Raw genomic sequence first — 20,601 nt, 5'->3', positions numbered from 1 at the left:
TGAATACTAACTTTCAAAAAAAATGAAGCAGTACGAAAAATTATTTAATTTATATTTCATGATACAACACAAAATCAATCATCTGTGTTTTAAATGGCAAACAACTGATCATGTGAGGACCAACCAACAGTCCAGAGAGAGGCATGAAGTGTGTGTGTGTGTGTGTGTGTGTGTCTCTATACACAGTTCTTTAGAATCCGGACACAACATTATTCAATTTATTAACTTTGGGAGGAGCAGGTGCTGTGATGACACTCTTGAGATAACAGCGGCGCCTGGGACACAAAATAAACTAACAAGATTAAACACCATGTAGACAACACTAGATGGTTGATATGATAGGAAGATAACAAGTCCACTGAGGAGCAGGGCCAAACCTCAACCACACCTGCAATCACCTGTCAAGACTTAATTTACTTGATCAAACTATCATGCTCTGTTTTTCTTTCCTTCCCTTCATCATTCTTCCCTCATCCATTCATCCCCTCTTTCCTTCCTCCCTATCTTCACCTCAACCCCTTCCCTCAATGTCCATTCATTATTTCCTCAACATCCAATTCGTCAGTTTCCATTTGAACCTTTTAATCACATATTGTTGGGGCATGGTTCTTTCTTGTGAATATCAAGTTAAATGTTACATGATTTCTCTGTGTGAACTGAATTCCTGGTTCATGAATTTGTTGATATGAATGAACAATGTACCCAAAATCAGGGTTGGAGTAGAATTCATGGAAGTAGGTGTAGAACTGGCAAAGAGGATCTGTAGTACAGGTCCTCTGACACGTGTCTGGATCATCCATCAACTCAGAGCGAAGGTCAGAACCTTGGAAACTGATTTCTTCATGAGTCACTTGAAGCCAACCTGTCAGCAGAGAGGGACAGAGTCAGACTTCCCTGCTGGCCAAAGCACAAACATACTATTCTAACAAGTATTACATAATGACCAAATGTAAGTGTCACCTATCCACAGAATGAATGATACATTTCTTCATAAATGAGTGTTAAAACGGTTCAGAGCCAGTGTCAGTGGTTTGTGATGGTCAACAAACACTGTGTCCAGTCTCAGTGTTTTGTGATACATACTGTCATTCACCTGGCAGGAGTGCACCGGTATCCTAGATGTGACTCCCACTTTGGCTCTGGTCCCCTTTAAAGATGGATTTCCCTTCAAAAAACATTGGAAGTTATCAACATATTTAGCTGAATTTGCAGAGCCATACGCTCAACCCCCTATAGGACCGTATAGAAACTGTCCCAGGAAAACAAATAAGGTGATATATATATACACAATATACACAGTGACTATACACTTTCTAATGTTGAATGTATTTCTGTTTGCCACATGAGAATTAAAGTTTCTATCATTGCTCATCTCACTCATACTTTATCTCTCTGCAATAAGAAGAAGAGCTCAGTGAAAACTGACTTTCAAACAAATGAAGCAGGATGAAAACTTATTTAATTTAGTTTTCATGTAACAAAAAACAAAAATCATCTGTGTTGAGATAACAGCGGCGCCTGGGACACAATATCAAAAAATAAGATTTAAAACCATGTAGACAACTCTAGATAGTTGATATAATAGGAAGAAGTCTACTTAGGAGCAGGGCCAAACCTCAACCACACCTGCAATCACCTGTCAAGACTAAATTTACTTGATCAAACTATCATGCTCTGTTTTTCTTTCATGGATTAAAATTTGACTTTTGTTTGAAGGCACTTTAAAAACCTGTGTAAAATGATGTTTAAGTTAATCCAATAAAAAGCTTTACATAACACAGCACGTTCCTGTGCAGGGACGTGAACACACATTTTGGGGAGCAAGGGCTAAAGTGAGGAAAAAGTTAAATATAGTATCAAATCTCTGACTAGCTTCAGAATGTATTTTAATACACTCACATAATTGTTAATTACTCAACAGTGGTAGAATAAATAAGGATTAGACAAGGAGCCTACAATCAAAATTATGGATTCTAAGGCAGGACACTCCAGACAAAACAACAGGATGTTTCTGAACGGTAAGTTACACCGTCCTCATGTTTAGTCAAGTTTTAGCAGGACAGTCGGCCAATGTAGGAGTAACGTCCCGAGTTACAGTACGGAGTCTCTCAGCCCCACCCAGCAAGAAGAGTGCGATTTCATGATGACATCATACGGAGAGGAAGTACGAAACGCGAAATTTCAATAACATATTTCTTAGAATGGTCTGAGTGAAAAAGCTCAGAGTGATTGTTTTCATACATTGAGGGTCCTTACTGACCCCCTTCAAATATCAAAAAGAAGATTATCAGAGACCCCCCACAACTCACAAGGAAAAGGAAACACACAATAAACACTTCCACGAGTGCTGCTGCCACTCAGATGGCAGAGAGACTCTCCAGCTTTCCTTAAATACCCCTCCACATAACCACACTCATCACACTCACCTGAGAGGAGAGAGATAGAGTGAGGAAAAGGAGGAGGAAACAACTAAAGCAAGTTACACAAGGACAAAATTACACTGAATTATTTGAACTAACAACAGTGGATCCAAAGATCAAACTGATTGCATTTTGTTCTCTTCAACCTATGAATAGAATTTGTAATTTGAATGTCATTGCATAAGTGTCAGAGAGAAGATCATATCCTGCAGACATGCATATAATGAGAAGTGAGACTGAATCACTAAATATATGTTTTTAAGAAACATAAGAAAAAGCTATAATTACATTAAAAAATACTTTTGAAACTTTTTTCATTGAACTTGCTTCTTTGATGTCTATCAGTTGTCTGTTCGACAACTTTGGAGCAAGATTTACAAAAGCTGCATCTCCTATTTTCTTTCAGCTGTTGTTGGGAACTTAGAATAGACTTGTCTTGTTGAAGAGACACATGTCAATACCATTGCTCATCTCACTCATACTTGATCTCTCTGCAAAAAGAAGTAGAGCTCTGTGAATACTGACTCTCAAATAAATGAAGCAGGATGAAAACTTATTTCATTGAAAGTTTTATTTATCATGTTACAACACAAAAACAATCATCTGCATTTTAAATGACAAACAACTGATCATGTGAGGACCAGCCAACAATCCAAAGTGAGGCATGAAGTGTGGCTGTGAAGACAGATGTGGCGTTCCAGCCTGAATGAGGATAAGGAACGTGTGTATGTGTGTGTCTCTACACACAGTTCTTCAGGGAGAATCCGGAAACGAGATTCTTATATTTTTTCACTTTGGGAGGAGCAGGTGCTGTGATGACACGCTTGAGATAACAGCGGCGCCTTGGACACAAAATCAAAAAACAATATTAAACACCATGTAGACAACACAAGATAGTTGATCTGATAGAAAGTCCACTGATGAGCAGGGCCAAACCTCAACAACACCTGCAATCACCTGTCAAGACTAAATTAACTTGATCAACCCATCATGCTCTGTTTATCTATACTTCCCTCCATCAATCATTACACATATGCCTTCATCTTCCTTCCCTCATCCCTTCATCCTCTCTTTCCTTCCTCCCTCATCTCCTATATTCACCTCAACCACTTCCCTCAATATCCATTGATTTTTCCTCAACATCCAATTTATCAATTTCCATTCAAACCTTTCAATCACATATTGTTGGGGCCTGGTCCTTTCTAGTGAAGATCAAGTTAAATGTTACATGATTTCTCTGTGTGAACTGAATTCCTGGTTCATGATTTTGTGGACATGAATGAGCTCTGTACCTGAAATCAGGGTTGGAGTAGGATTTATTGAAGTAGGTGTAGAACTGGCAAAGAGGATCTGTAGTACAGGTCCTCTGACACGTGTCTGGATCATCCATCAACTCAGAGCGAAAGTCAGAACCTTCGAAACTGACTCCTTGATGAGACACTTGAAGCCAACCTGTCAGCAGAGAGGGACAGAGTCAGACTCCCCCTGCTGGCCAAAGCACAGACGTACTACTCTAACAAGTATTACATAATAACCAGATGTAAGTGTCACCTACTTACACATATTGGGTGAATAATACATTTCTTCATAAATGTGTGTATAAAACAGTTCAAAGCCAGTGTGTGTGGTTTGTGATGGTCCACACACAGTGTGTCCAGTGTCAGTGTTGGTTTCTGATACATACTGTCATCCATCTGGCAGAAGTGCACCGGTATCCCAGATGTGAATCCCACTTTGGCTCTTGTCACCATTGCATCTCGATTTCCCTTCAAGTAACATTGGAAGTTATCACTGCATAAAAAATAAGTTTAGACAGTTAAGACAAAACCAAGAAGATTAACATATTTAGCTGAATTTGCAGAACCAAATGTTCAACCCCTATATGATCGTCAAGATATTGTCCCAGGAACAACAAATAAGGTGATATATATATATATATATATATATATACAGTATATAGACCATATATACAGTTACTTTACACTTTCTAATGTTGCATGTATTTCTGTTTGCCACATGATAAGTTAAAGTTTATTTAAGTTCTTGTTTCACACTACCTGTTATAAGAGAAATATGTACAGCGTGGTTTATCACTGCAAAGAGCCTGACAGTGTTCAGCAGAGGCGGCAGGCAGCTTGTCAATGTCGTGTCCTGGGATGTCAGTGTTTAAGAGAAGCTTTCCTTGGCAAACTGTAAAACACACAGGTAACATACCAATGTGGCACTCGACGTTTTGAGGGACCAATAAGATGAAGTTTTAGTTGAACTAGTGACAAGTTGCCAGCAACGCCACCCCAGGAATTTCACCTGGAGAGTTAGATTAACCTTAAAGTTAAAGCACACAAGTTCACTACTAATGAAAGCTTGAGACTGGGTCCAGCGTACAATTTCAATTCCTTTTAATTAATATATATATAATCTTTAAACATGACTTCACAATAAAATGTGTTCAACTTAAACAAACTCAATAAATGCAAACAAAAGAAAACTAACGGAGAAATTAAATCAAAAGTAATGGAGATTTATCCAAACTGATAAATCCAAATAATTAAGTAAAGCAATTTAGCCAAACCAAAATAACTAAGAAAACGAATTAAACCAAAAACATGCAAAGCAAACCACAACAAACAAAAGAAAACTAACAGAGAAATTAAATCAAAAGTAATGGAGATTTATCCAAACTGATAAATCCAAATAAGTAAAGCAATTTAGCCAAACCAAAATAACTAAGGAAACGAATTAAACCAAAAACATGCAAAGCAAACCACAACACACAAATAATATCATCAATAAGATCAGTTAGAAGTCGGTCAAAAACATGCAGAGCAAACCACCACACACAAATAATATCATCAATAAGATCAGTTAGAAGTCGGTCAAAAACATGCAGAGCAAACCACCACACACAAATAATATCATCAATAAGATCAGTTAAAAGTCGGTTAACTGAATAGATTAAGATGAGACTAAAGATGAGGCAGCAGTCACCATACTCGGTGGCAGGTACAGCACAGTAGGAGATGCAGAGTAGGATGGATGTGTTGGCTATATAAGCCAGTGGGCAAAACAGCAGCCGGCCAACAGCAGCGTGAAGAGGGGGGGGGGGGGAAACGTGCTGGCAGAAACCGCACACACACACGTCAACCCTGCCATAGAAAAATACATTTATTCTAGAGGCTGAACAACAACTGTGGTAACTTGAGTTAGCGTCATCTTATCCACATACCGTCAGGAGTTGAATGAACATCAAAGGAGAGGAAGGGGATCACTTGCGTCGAGCAGCACAATTACGTGCACTCGATCGATCAGCTGATCACTCCCCGCTGCAACCGGCAGAGGAGGAAAACACTCGCATGCCCTACAATTGGGGCCGATACGGGAGAAGGAAGACCCGGCCAATGAACTGCCTGAGGGATAGAAGCCAATGTTGAGGACTTGTGCAAAGTTTAGAAGGTACACAGACGCAAACAACTACTACATACCAAACAACGGCGAGCTGCACGACTCAGCTGAAAAGGCGATCAGGAGAGGTGGCCAGGTGCGGTGATAACAGGAGGCGGGGCAGTCTGTAGCCCCAAGGCAAGAGGGCTCCCAGTGCACAACCACTCACCTTTATAGACAGCGCAACCAACCGTGAAAGGCCGGTACTGCAGCACTAATTAAAGGCGCATCCTGCTACACCAAGAAAACATATTGTAAAAGACCTCCCGCAGAATGTTGTGCTTCCACCTGTGCATACCTGGTCCAAAGTGTTGAGTTATTTGCAGCTTGTGGGAGAATCCTGATACTGCTCCAACCTGTCTCTTTATAACAGGAGTCCTCAGGACCGACCAGCTGTGTTTAAGGTGACATTTGTATCTGGGAAAGAACAGAGATGTTAAAATGTTATGTTAGAACCTGCGACGTCACTCCACCCTCCTGAAGGCAGAGATCCTCCCTTCTCATTGGATTGATTCACTGAATTCACTCATCACAAGGAAAACTAATCAGCCAGTGAAGTCACACAATGTCTGTTGCTCTTATGGTATATTCTAAGCAGCAGAGGTGTTGATGATAGGCAAGGAAGAATTCTCCATGGACCCAGTACTTGCCTGTATAGTAAAGTGTATTCCAAAGAAGTTACACTTGTGAGGAGTTAACTGTCCCTGTCAGTGTGTGCTTTCTGTCCCTTTGATGCAATTCTTCTAACCACATTCTTTCATTCACACTCTTATCAGTCTTAGTGCTGTGTTACTATAGTTCCTTCACATGAAGTTCATATTAGGACTACTCAGATCAGTTCCATTGTCCAAATCTTATATTTTTTCATTTACCTATGTAAAGAAATTCTTTATTTTTCCGCATTAGTTATCATTAGTCTTCAATCAATCTCCAAAACGCTATCGTAAGGAGCAAATAGAAAACTTAGTGATATAAACATTAAATTAATGAAATACCCCTATATATTTGTCTTTGTGCTAATTAGCTGTAAACCTGACTACAGAACAGAGTGAAAACGATGACATGGAAGCTAAATTAATTAAGTACACGAAAAAACAATATTTTTGCCTGCAGTGTCGTGCCATAGACTGCATCGTTTTGATTTGAGACTTCTCATCTCATCACTATTCATTCTAAAACTGTTGTGTATTTAACAATTATGTGAGTGTGAGTGTATTAAATTACATTGTTATGCTAGTCAGAGATATGATACTATATTTAACTTTTTTTTTGTAATTTTTTGTCTTTATATAATTAATTATGACAAGTGCCCTTCTCAATTTGTGAAAATCTGTGCAGGTTCCTGCTCTACAGGTTTACAAGTGACTCTGATGTTTTATAATCACCACACTTAGAACTGATCTTTATAAAAAGCTGCTGAAGTCATATTCTGCAACAATGAAGTTAAAACCCCACGTTGCATTTTAACCCTGATGTCCTGACTTTGTGCCTCATGTTAAATCTCGTGTTGTGTAGCAGGTTCAAACAGGTCCCTTTAACTCTAGAGCGGATCAAACAAACACAAAGTAAACAACACTCCTGTACGTGTCCCAATAAGTTGTGATCAGTGATGGTGTTTATTGTGAAAGTGTAAAGTGAGTGCAGATCAGAGGAGGAGTGAGGAGGAAGCAGACTCCGAGAGAGACTCAGGAGGACGAGACTTTTAATGTGCATCTGTCCTGGTCCTGAAGCAGTGGTGTTCTTATTATTAAGTGGTGGGAAATCGCTAAAAACAATATGAATGGATTATGTTCTGTCTCTGTATCAATGCAAAGTTGTCCACGTCGTGATGCAATTACGAATAAAGAAATGTCCACAGCTCTAGTGCTCAGCACTGTGCAGGACACGTGGCGGGAGGGAGGGTAGAGACAATCTCCAGAACTGATATTTTGATTGTTAATTCTTTCAATATATTTGTTTGACAGAGAGGCAGTGCACGAACAGGAGTATAGATTTTATTTATTAAAAAAAAGCACCCCCAAAAAAGGGAGAAAGAAAACAAGGCCAGGGTCTCAAGCCCCCTTTGATGTCCATGTGTGCACGTGCCAGCTCACCTTTATCGATATTATTCTGTTTGATGTTTGTGCGTGACGGCACGTCAGCAAAGAACAACCAACTCACTACCCTCTGCCATAGCAGACAACAGGTTGACAAACTGAGGAGAAATAGGCACATCTATCTCCTCTATATCAATTAAACTGTACAAAATCATGATATGATTACTCAAAGCACAATGATTAGACATGGCCTGGGTCACAGCACAAGCCAAAGACACCTGAGAATACTTTTTAACCAATCCGTCCGGACGCTCTGTCACCATCGGGTCGGCTGAAGCCAAACCCAGCTCTTCCGAGTTGGTTGGGTTGGGATAGTTGTCAGCTCGTGAGGCCATGCAGGGCGTGGCTGCTCCTCCCAAATCAGAAGAGGGGGCTTCCAGCATGAGGTCTGCTTGTTTTATTAGGATTGCAACGGTCTGTTTATTGTGTAGTTTGGTGTTAATAAATCCAATTTTTTGGGCTGTTTTAAAGGCTTCTTGTTCTTGATTTGTGTCAATGATGGTAATTGAAACGAGCGTATTAACAAAACAAAGGAGAAACAATGTTAAAGTTCCCATATACTCCACCTTTCTAGGATTTCATTTGAGTTATTGGTAACCCTAATATGATATATCAGTGGTTTAAAGTCTAAAAAAACTGCTGGTATTTCCATGTATTCTATTCTGCTTCTCCTTCCCCCTCTTCTGATTGGCTGACGTCACTTTGAGTGACACGCTACGAGGCCTATCACTGGTCCTATTCTGGCGACTTCACTCTTGTAAACACAGCTGAAAGTCACGTTGGTATGTTTGAATACCGCTATAGGAGACCAGCCACACATTTACAGTTGACTACAACAGGATGCTTCTGAACGGTAAGTTCAACCATCCTCATGTTTGGTCAAGTTTCATCAGGACAGTCGGCCAATGTAGGAGTAACGTCTCGAGTTACATATACGGAGTCTCTCAGCCCCACCCAGCGAGAAGAGTGCGATTTCATGATGATATCATATGGAGGGGAAGTACGAAACGCGACTGTTACGGACCTATAAGAAATGGCTCGTGAGGCCCGGAACACATCAAATAAACGAATCAGAAACAACTGTTGCCACTAAATAATAACAAATGTTTATTGGTTGAAACAAACAAATATTTAGAAAGGCAACAAACCAAAAGGGTTGGAGGTTCCCGGCCAAAACAAACAAAAGAGAGGGGAACACTGAGCCAGCCATCGGCCGTCGAAGTCAGTGTTCACCCCCGAACTAAGTCTGCCTAAATAACCCACTACCTAAATGAAAGAAAAAGGTTATCCGAAAACGGGACTACCGGGAACCCCCGAACCAACTACCAACATAACAAAAGCTCAAAAGGACTTCTGGCATGGGGGAAACCGGAGCCTCGGTCTCCTCACCCGTTCACCTGCATGGAAGAATAGAGAGCAAGAAAGAAATTCACAGCCTCCTTAAGTCAGCTCCAGCTGACGAGGTGATGAGTCTCACCTGAGGACTGGCTGCGTGGAGAGAGAGAGAAAGGTGGAGAGAGGCACAAACACACACACACATTCTCACACAGAGCCCCACCTCCTGGCCACACGTAACACCCCCACCCAGAGCTTGTGAATAGCCGGGGGCAAACGTGAAGACCAGGGAGGAAGGAAAAAAAAACAACACATTCACAAGACCTAACACCGTGACAACGTGTCGGCCAGGACGTTGTCCCGCCCCTTCACATGCCGAATGACCACGTTAAAGGACTGCAGGGGCGGTGATCCTCCGCAGAGGAATAGCCTCAGGAAAACGAGTGTTAACGCACATAATGGTCAGGAGAAACTGATGACCCGCCTTTGTACGGGGAAGAGGCCCTACACAGTCTACGATAACACGTTCGAAAGGCTCCCCTACAACAGGAATCGGATAGAGTGGAAACGGGGGAATGGTTTGATTGGGCTTACCAGAGAGTTGACAGACATGGCAGGTCCTACAGTGCTGACGCACATCGGCTTTAAGACCCGGCCAAAAAAAACAACGCAACACTCTATCATATGTCTTATTTACCCCAAGATGGCCAGCCAGAGGATTATCATGGGCCAGCTTCCAAACTTCTGGTCGAAACAGCTGTGGAACTACAACTTGCTTCACAACCCCCCAATCCTCTTGAAAACCCAAACGTGGTGGCAGCCACGCACGCATCAGCACCCCGTCCTTCAAGAAATACCTGGGAGACCCACCCCCATCATTCAAACCCACAGCCGCAAAAAGAGAAACCAGCGTGGGATCACGCTGCTGTTCGATAATAAGCTGTTCACGTGACATGGACAATTTAACATCTGAACTGTCCAATATAGAAAGGGGAGATGGCGGGGGAAAAGGAACCGGGCCTGGGGAGGGAAGAGAAACCGGGTCTGGGGAAGGAAGAGAAACCGGGTCTGGGGAAGGAAGGGCTGGTAACACTGACGAACCGTCCCCAGCCATAAAACTGTCACTCAATTCTACTTCCTCATCACCGGACTCAGGCTGCAGCTGACGTTGCTTTGCTGCCATGGCACGGGTAATGGCGCAGACAGAAAACACCCCTGGGAACTTTCTCACCAACTCATCTGAACACCCAGACCGGGGAACAGCTGTTACTTCAGGATTAAGCAGGACCTTCCCCCCCGCTAAATCGTTCCCCAGGATGAAAGACACCCCCCCGACAGGAAACTCATCACTGACACCGACAATAACAGGCCCCGTAACCAACTCCGAGTCCAGGTGAATGGTGTGCAAAGGAATCCCCACAAACTGCATCCCAAACCCACGGACTAACGCAGCCGAGTCGGTTGAAGATTTCTCAGACAGAGGCAACACTCCACTCAAAATGACCGACTGAGAGGCTGCACTGTCCCTCAGAATAACGACAGGGACTTTCGGGCCTCCCGCAGTCAGCGAGACCGCCCCCTTCATGACGAAAGGCAAAAACACATCATCAAGCTCCGGAGACTGCCCAGGATGAGAGCGTGAGAGAGATGAACTGGGAGCACGCTTCTTGCAAAAGGAACAAACCCTGTCACTCTCCTTACCCCCTCCACTCTCCCTACCCCCTGGCCTTACACTCGGGCCACTCCACTCTCCACTCACCTTCTGCGTCACAGGGGGCCTGGGCGCAGAGAAGCTGCGACCCAGGGAGGACTGTGGCTTATCATAACTGTCCCTATGAGTCAAAACGTATTCATCAGCAAGTACCGCAGCCCTAGAAATTTCTAGCACGTTACGGTCATTAATGTGTGTCACAATTCGTTCAGGCAAACAATTCTTAAAGTCTTCCAGCAACATCAACTCACGCAAGCCAGCGAAATCAGAAACCTTCATAGAGCGACACCAACGATCAAATAACACTCCCTTCTCATGACCAAACTCCACGTATGTCTTCTCATACGACTTCTTGAGACGACGGTACCTCTGGCGATATTCCTCGGGCATTAACTCGTAGGCCCTCAGCACCGCCTCTTTGACATGATCATAATTCAGGCTCATACCAGACTCCAAAGACGCGTAGGCATCCTGGGCCTTTCCCGTGAACACACATTGTAAAAGCAACGGCCAAAACTGCCTAGGCCACTCCAGGGTCTCAGCTACACGTTCAAACAGGGTGAAATATTTGTCAACATCTTTATCATTAAAAGACGGAACGAAACGGATGCATCTACCTATATCAAAACCACTGGCGGCAGGAGGGGGAGGAGAAGGAGGTGCATGCTGTAACTCCAGCTCCTTCAGATGCACCTGCCTCTTTGTCTCTTCCTCCAGTTCACCCAACAGCTCCTTCTCCCTCAGATCCAGACGGCGCAACTCAATCTGCAGCTCCAATCCCCTGAGACGAGCCGCTTCATCCACATCTGACCGTGACTCCACCCCCTTCACTCAAAAGACCCTCTTTATACAACACAGACAGCAGCTCAGTTTTTATAGCCTGCTTCTTCATCTGCTTAGTCACCGTAACTTTAAGAAAACTGGCCAGAGAAATTAACTGCTCTTTAGTGCAAGAACAGAACTGCTCCATCGTCGGATGAGCAACAAACTCCTCAGCACTAAACGCCATGACGAGACTGGCCACACTGATCAGACCAGGGCGAGAGGAAAAAAAACAAAAAAAACAGACCGCTCACCAACCTACTCCCTCAAAAATACCACCCAAGAGGGCAAAACACAGCAGCACCAAAAAGAAAACCATGGTGCACAAACGTGCCGGCCGAAAAAAACACTGGCAACCACACTAGGAAGTCCAAGCCAACAAACTCTGTCAGTGACGACCAAGTCACACCACAAAATCAACTAGACACGGCCTATCACAATAGACACGGCACTCACAGTTGGAATCAACAGAAACACTGAAGACCCAACATGTGATCTCGGACGAGCCCCCAAATATGTTACGGACCTATAAGAAATGGCTCGTGAGGCCCGGAACACATCAAATAAACGAATCAGAAACAACTGTTGCCACTAAATAATAACAAATGTTTATTGGTTGAAACAAACAAATATTTAGAAAGGCAACAAACCAAAAGGGTTGGAGGTTCCCGGCCAAAACAAACAAAAGAGAGGGGAACACTGAGCCAGCCATTGGCCGTCGAAGTCAGTGTTCACCCCCGAACTAAGTCTGCCTAAATAACCCACTACCTAAATGAAAGAAAAAGGTTATCCGAAAACAGGACTACCGGGAACCCCCGAACCAACTACCAACATAACAAAAGCTCAAAAGGACTTCTGGCATGGGGGAAACCGGAGCCTCGGTCTCCTCACCCGTTCACCTGCATGGAAGAATAGAGAGCAAGAAAGAAATTCACAGCCTCCTTAAGTCAGCTCCAGCTGACGAGGTGATGAGTCTCACCTGAGGACTGGCTGCGTGGAGAGAGAAAGAAAGGTGGAGGCACAAACACACACACACATTCTCACACAGAGCCCCACCTCCTGGCCACACGTAAGAGCGACGTATCAATAACATATTTCTTAGAATGGACTGAGTGAAAAAGCCCAGAGTGATTGTTTTCATACTTTGAGGGTCCCTACTGACCTCCTTCAAATATCAAAAAGAAGACTATCAGAGACCCCCCCACAACGAAAAGGAAACACACAATAAACACTTCCACGAGTGCTGCTGCCACTCAGATGGCAGAGAGACTCTCCAGCTTTCCTTAAATACCCCTCCACATAATCACACTCATCACACTCACCTGAGAGGAGAGAGAGAGAGTGAGGAAAAGGAGGAGGAAATAACTAAAGCAAGTTTCACAAGGACAAAATTACACTGAATTATTTGAACTAACAGCAGTGGATCCAAAGATCAAACTGATTGCATTTTGTTCTCTTCAACCTATGAATAGAATTTGTAATTTGAATGTCATTGAATAGGTGTCAGAGAGAAGATCATATCCTGCAGACATGCACATGAGATGTGAGACTGAATCACTAAATATATGTTTTTAAGAAACATAAGAAAAAGCTCAAATCACATAAAAAAATACTTTTGAAACTTTTTTTTTATTGAACTTGCTTCTTTGATGTCTATCAGTTGTCTGTTTGACAACTTGGGAGCATGATTTACAAAAGCTGCATCTCCTATTTTCTGTCAGCTGTTGTTGGGAACCTATATTAGACTTGACTTGTTGCAGAGACACATTTCAATAACATTGCTCATCTCAATCATACTTGATCTCTCTGCAAAAAGAAGTAGAGCTCTGTGAATACTGACTCTCAAATAAATGAAGCAGGATGAAAACTTATTTCATTGAAAGTTTTATTTATCATGTTACAACACAAAAACAATCATCTGCATTTTAAATGACAAACAACTGATCATGTGAGGACCAGCCAACAGTCCAGAGAGAGGCATGAAGTGTGGCTGTGAAGACAGATGTGGCTTTCCAGCCTGAATGAGGATAAGGAAAGTGTGTATGTGTGTGTGTGTGTCTCTACACACAGTTCTTCAGGGAGAATCCGGAAATGAGATTCTTATATTTATCGACTTTGGGAGGAGCAGGTGCTGTGATGACACGCTTGAGATAACAGCGGCGCCTGGGACACAAAATCAAAAAACAAGATTAAACACCATGTAGACAACACAAGATAGTTGATCTAATAGGAAGTTAACAAGTCCACTGAGGAGCAGGGCCAAACCTCAACAACACCTGCAATGACCTGTCAAGACTAAATTAACTAGATCAACCCATCATGCTCTGTTTATCTTCACTTCCCTCCATCAATCGTTACACACATCCCTTAATCTTCCTTCCCTCATCCCTTCATCCTCTCTTTCCTTCCTCCGTCATCTCCTATATTCACCTCAACCACTTCCCTCAATATCCATTGATTTTTCCTCAACATCCAATTTATCAATTTCCATTCAAACCTTTCAATCACATATTGTTGGGGCCTGGTCCTTTCTAGTGAAGATCAAGTTAAATGTTACATGATTTCTCTGTGTGAACTGAATTCCTGTTTCATGATTTTGTGGACATGAATCAACACTGTACCTTAAATCAGGGTTGGAGTAGGATTTATTGAAGTAGGTGTAGAACTGGCAAAGAGGATCTGTAGTACAGGTCCTCTGACACGTGTCTGGATCATCCATCAACTCAGAGCGAAAGTCAGAACCTTCGAAACTGACTCCTTGATGAGACACTTGAAGCCAACCTGTCAGCAGAGAGGGACAGAGTCAGACTCCCCCTGCTGGCCAAAGCACAGACGTACTACTCTAACAAGTATAACATAATAACCAGATGTAAGTGTCACCTACTTACACAAAATGCATGAATAATACATTTCTTCATAAACGTGTGTATAAAACAGTTCAAAGCCAGTGTGTGTGGTTTGTGATGGTCCGCACACAGTGTTTCCAGTCTCAGTGTTGGTTTGTGATACATACTGTCATCCATCTGGCAGAAGTGCACCGGTATCCCAGATGTGAATCCCACTTTGGCTCTGGTCACCATTACAGCTCGATTTCCCTTCAAGTAACATTGGAAGTTATCACTGCATAAAAAATAAGTTTAGACAGTTAAGACAAAACCCAGAAGATTAACATATTTAGCTAAATTTGCAGAACCAAATGTTCAACCCCCTATATGATCATCAAGATATTGTCCCAGGAACAACAAATAAGGTGATATATATATATATATACACAGTATATAGACCATATATACAGTTACTTTACACTTTCTAATGTTGCATGTATTTCTGTTTGCCACATGAGAAGTTAAAGTTTATTTAAGTTCTTGTTTCACACTACCTGTTATAAGAGAAATATGTACAGCGTGGTTTATCACTGCAAAGAGCCTGACAGTGTTCAGCAGAGGCGGCAGGCAGCTTGTCAATGTCGTGTCCTGGGATGTCAGTGTTTAAGAGAAGCTTTCCTTGGCAAACTGTAAAACACACAGGTAACATAACAAGAAAACATATTGTAAAAGACCTCCCGCAGAATGTTGTGCTTCCACCTGTGCATACCTGGTCCAAAGTGTTGAGTTATTTGCAGCTTGTGGGAGAATCCTGATACTGCTCCAACCTGTCTCTTTATAACAGGAGTCCTCGGGACCGACCAGCTGTGTTTAAGGTGACATTTGTATCTGGGAAAGAACAGAGATGTTAAAATGTTATGTTAGAACCTGCGACGTCACTCCACCCTCCTGAAGGCAGAGATCCTCCCTTCTCATTGGATTGATTCACTGAATTCACTCATCACAAGGAAAACTAATCAGCCTGTTAAGTCACACATTGTCTGTTGCTCTTATGGTATATTCTAAGCAGCAGAGGTGTTGATGATAGGCAAGGAAGAATTCTCCATGGACCCAGTACTTGCCTGTATAGTAAAGTGTATTCCAAAGAAGTTACACTTGTGAGGAGTTGACTGTCCCTGTCAGTGTGTGCTTTCTGTCCCTTTGATGCAATTCTTCTAACCACATTCTTTCATTCACACTCTTATCAGTCTTAGTGCTGTGTTACTATAGTTCCTTCACATGAAGTTCATATTAGGACTACTCAGATCAGTTCCATTGTCCAAATCTTATATTTTTTCATTTACCTATGTAAAGAAATTCTTTATTTTTCAGCATTAGTTATCATTAGTCTTCAATCAATCTCCAAAACGCTATCGTAAGGAGCAAATAGAAAACTTAGTGATATAAACATTAAATTAATGAAATACCCCTATATATAATAATCCATTCAGTTCTTTGGAGGGTAAAAACCTATAAAAAGGGTCCGACAGCCTAACAGACTTGGACCATTAAAACAGTTCAAGTCATAAACTATTTTAAGCATATTGACTCACCTTGCGTAAATGCCTGTAGCTCTCACGGAGTGGACAGATTTAATAGACACACCAAATCTCTTGCTTCCGGTCCGAGCCTCGTAAACACCGGACAGGACGCCAGCTGTACGGTTTCTCCATCTTACGGACGGTTTATCCTCGTTTAACACCCCTCGCCAAGCGGAATGAGGTACGAAGCTGGTTTTAGTCCCTTTGCTACAGGTAGCTCGGAACGGGAGTCGCTGTCACGTTAACCTGTCAAACTTGTCTCACGCAGTTATTTGTTTGTTTAGCTGATGTTTAGGGGTTTTAATGGTTGTATTTGTATTTTACTAAATGTTTATGTTTACTTGTTGTCTTCTAGTTTTACGGTGTTTTCTACGGCGCCTCGATGTGATGTTTAAATAAAGAGCCGTGACGCATCAGTTTGAAACTCTCGTCATGCTTCTCTTCTTGTCTTTAAGTGTTCATTTTTCACAAAAGAGAGTAACGCGAGTAACAAATTCATTTAAATTTCAGTTATTGGTACTGCGTTACTTGATTTAAAAAAAAACTTTGTTGCCTGCTTGTTACCGCTAAAAGTAGTGGAATTACAATAACGCGTTACTCCCAACACTGACGATCATCTGCTGAGGCTCTAAGTTGCAGTTCCTGCAGGTCAGCCATTGGGGTGGTGGGGTCAACCCGTCAGAGAATGTATGAGACAGATAGTGGCTGGCGAGCCGCTGTTGTTGCTGCTGAATTCTATCTTATTAAAAGTGTGAGCATCACACTTGCACACGTTATCTGCCATTACTCAGGTCAACAGATGTTTTTCTCCTTCAAATACCAGTTATAATAACATACCATGCATCATCAATATATTATTTAATTTATTTAATTCTAATAATATCTTTAAAGTTCTCAATAGTTTATTATTCATTCACGGCTGTATTAATAACTCGACAGTCCTTTTTGAAGAGCAATATAACTGCATGACTCCCTGTTGGCACACAGCACATGTGCTGCCCGACACCGCACAGTGTCACTCCCAGTGAGGAAAAACAGATATGTTTTTTTTTATTTACACCAGCCCTTAGTCTAGATTTTGGCATACTTGATACAAGCATATTTGCATTCTCTAGACAATGCAACCAATTTCCTCTCTCTGTTTATCAAAATTATCATTATCCATTATTTAAAGTCCAAAATGTCAAATTAAACTGAATTTGTTCCCAAATTAAACCCCTAACTAAGTATTGTAGAATTTAATGAACCAAATGAAACAAAAAAGTTCAAGCGGTAAAAGATTTTTTTTAGAACTGCAGACATATCCATGTAGCTGGATCAAGCAAGCAATTTCGTCCCCCCCACAATGTGACCCACAATAGAGTGCTCATCACAGTGAAAATCTCCCTCACGTTTCTACGACCCCCTCTTTACTCCTTACAGGGGAGAGGAGAGACCGCCACACACACACCAGGAAGGTGGGGGCGAGTGCAACGTCCCCCCTTGCTCCCCCTTTTCTGAACACATGCGGTCTTTCTCTCAGGGGAGCCGAGGAGAGGTCTGAAGAAAAACTCTATTCTATCGTTTTTTATTCTCGTTCAGTGATTTTTTGCTTAATTTAACAATAAAATCATATACTTCCCAATTTAAACTCTGATTTGTTCAATAGTCAAAGTTCATTTTAAAGGGGACATATTATGCCCATTTTACCACAGTTGATATGGTTCCTTGGGGTCTTAATGAAATGTCTGTAACATATTTTGGTCAAAATACCACAAGGATCATTTAAAACAGCACCCTTTTTACCCTGTCTAATACAGCCCTCCTCAGATTGACCTGTTTTGAGTGCCCCCCCCCCCCCCCCTCCCTCCTTCATGAGATACAAGCGCCCAGATTTTTAGCTATCCATTACCTCTGTAGAATTATGGCTACTGGAGACGAAGATACAATCTTGCAACCATATAGTTTTGAACCAGTCAGGTGGGCCGAAGCCTGGCTCCGGGGAGAGACGGCCCGGCTCCACAGCCCCGGTTAGCTCGCGAGCTAACGCTAGACCAGCTCCCAGGCTAGCGTTAGCTCGCGAGTTAATAGGGCCGCGAGAGCCCCAGCGCAGCCCCGCAGTGGGAGCTGGAGCTGTTAGCTTGCGTGCTCCGTGGTGACGGAGCTCAACCCGGAGCTCGCCATCATCACTGAGGTTATCTTGACCACTGACAAACTCTGCCTCCAGATCAGGCACCTGTTTAAATGAGGAATATTTAAATTGAATGAAACATTACGTTACCCAGTTATACCTTATGGATGAAGGTCTGAAGGCGTCATTTACAAAAGTAAAGAACCGACAGTGAGGATCCTGCGTGCAGACCCTGTGACACTCTTCATCACTGGAGGTGAACAACTGTTTGTAGTCTGCCCCCAGGAAGTCCACATTCTTGTACAGCTGAGACCGACAAGGTTGTTCTGCCCAGGTGAGAAGACAAAGAGAGTTAAGGAGACCGTGCCCATACATCTCACAAATATATAAACTGTTTTTTAAAACAATGTAAAATGGTTGTGAGCTTACCCAGCTCTGAGGGGCAGTTTTTGAGAGAAAAGCCCGAAGTTAGACCCTGTAGTGGAGTCCGGACTTTGGGCTTTAGAGAGGGAGTGGACTTGAGGTAGCAGTAGAAGTTCCTGCATAGAGTGGCATGCATCCATTATCTATAACAGGGGTCTTCAACGTTTTTCAGGCCTAGGACCACCAAACTGGTGATAAGATGGAGCAGGGACCCCCTACTACATAAATTGTATAAAATTGTGTTTTATATTAAACTGGTCCTCGTGCCATGTATAAACATAGCTACCCTGTTATTGTGCATTCAATACTAAACATGTGCAACGTACAGGGTGGCCATGCCACTGCCATTTCTAAACATACATCTTGCATACAACACTGAGCTATTAAAGTAATTCACAGATTCATGTTTTTATTTTAAACATACATGTAGAAGAGACAGTGAATCCTCAAGCCATCTGTGGATGGCACACATACTCCCAAATTTGTGAGATGTCGGACCCTGATGGGAAGCACACAACTTATCTAATCTTGGACGGATGAAGGTTGTCAGGCAGAGGGTCGAATCAGCCTCACAATATGTTGGATGCATTAAACATATTGTCTAATCAACCAAAAATGTTGCGACCCCCCTGCAGTACCTCCACGGACCCCATGGGGTCACGGACCCCCTGTTGAAGACCTCTGATCTATAACATTAAGGGTTGGATGGCATTAGCTTGAACTGATGGCAGCGTCACATTCACACCTATGGCAGTTAAATCTAAACAGCCGAGATGATGATAATGATGAAAAGGGAATTCTTCGTGGACCCTCGACTTTTTGTTTCTCGTATTTCACATATTCATCATTAAAACATTACAGGGCTTCAATGGATTGTATCATGAGTTATGTGATGCGTCAGTGTTAGATACCTGTTATCTCTGGTCCAGTCTTGTCGAACAAAGGTAAAGAAGAGACAGGAGGGGTGCTCAGTGCACAGCTGCTGACAGTGCCTTGCATCCGGAGAGTAGAGAAAAGTTATATCTGATCCCGGGAAATCCACATTCTCGATTAACTCTTGAGCGCATTCTGAAGAAATGGGAAAAACAAACATAAACCCAATGAAATGTTCGCATAAACACAGATTAAACAGATTTGACTACACATGATATGTGGTTAAAAAGGCTTTCAAAACTGTGGCCACAGTCTCGTAAAGTAGTGTATGTGTTACCTTGACTAAAACAGAGGCTGCAGATAGAAGCAGACCCAGTAAAATCCAACAGGTTCCCATCTTCTTGATTTTGCCACAGAGGAAAATAAGATCACTGAAACACAACTGCAGTAGAAGGAGGCGTCTCTGCAACTGCACAGAGGCCAAGGGGCCGTTGAAACATTTATACATCCGATCTATTTGCACAACTAAGTGTTGACACAATCATTGGCTGGTTGACAATGATACAGCCCTCTTAATGAAAAATTGTGGAGGTGAGGCAGCTGGGAGAGCACCTTCACCTTCACCACAGACGATCAATCAGCACAACTGAGAGCTGTAGATGATTGATCTCACGGAAGAGGACTCAGAACAATATTGTATCATATACCTTCATATTTTAAAGTCCTATTTGCAGGGAATGCATGATTTACCACAAGCTCTTCATAGATAAATTTAAATGGACTTTGGTGTAAAGGCACTTTAAAAATCTGTGTAAAACACATTTTTAAGTTAATCCCATGAAAAGCTTTACACATTTTGGGGAGCATGGGCTAAAGTGAGAAAAAGTGAAAGATAGTATCACATCTAGCCTAACAATTTATTTCAATAACCTCTGACTTACATCATTGTTAAATTCTCAACAGTA

General features: G+C 42.3%; 1 protein-coding gene across 1 annotated transcript; it reads right to left on the bottom strand.

Annotated features, from left to right (window-relative positions):
- Window positions 1-2,973: 2,973 nt before the first annotated feature.
- On the bottom strand, window positions 2,974-19,983 carry LOC133026426 (uncharacterized). The gene is made up of 17 exons (XM_061093322.1): window positions 19,675-19,983; window positions 18,770-18,879; window positions 18,491-18,666; window positions 18,183-18,445; window positions 16,243-16,437; window positions 15,420-15,562; window positions 15,205-15,337; window positions 14,839-14,945; window positions 14,447-14,606; window positions 13,894-13,988; window positions 11,371-11,545; window positions 11,052-11,124; window positions 10,563-10,913; window positions 4,478-4,677; window positions 4,105-4,211; window positions 3,713-3,872; window positions 2,974-3,262 (listed from the first exon to the last, which is right to left on the bottom strand). Exons 1-17 carry the CDS (start codon window positions 19,854-19,856, stop codon window positions 3,160-3,162), a joined length of 2,733 nt encoding a protein of 910 aa, XP_060949305.1. The 5' UTR covers window positions 19,857-19,983; the 3' UTR covers window positions 2,974-3,159.
- Window positions 19,984-20,601: the final 618 nt, after the last annotated feature.

Source organism: Limanda limanda, chromosome 19 (assembly GCF_963576545.1).
Source record: "Limanda limanda chromosome 19, fLimLim1.1, whole genome shotgun sequence".
NCBI classification, from domain to species: Eukaryota; Metazoa; Chordata; class Actinopteri; order Pleuronectiformes; family Pleuronectidae; genus Limanda; species Limanda limanda.
The sequence above is the reverse complement of the archived record's forward strand: the minus strand, read 5'-3'. Positions and strand labels throughout refer to the sequence as shown.

Bases quoted from the DNA above. Each gene is read 5' to 3' on its own strand.
- LOC133026426 (XM_061093322.1), bottom strand. From the start codon at position 19,856: ATGTTTGTTTTTCCCATTTCTTCAGAATGCGCTCAAGAGTTAATCGAG. The intron at 18,667-18,769 runs GTAAGCTCACAA...TCACCTGGGCAG, and splicing joins AAACTGCCCCTCAGAGCTGG to AACAACCTTGTCGGTCTCAG. The intron at 13,989-14,446 runs GTACAGTGTTGA...TTTGTGTCCCAG, and splicing joins TACTCCAACCCTGATTTAAG to GCGCCGCTGTTATCTCAAGC.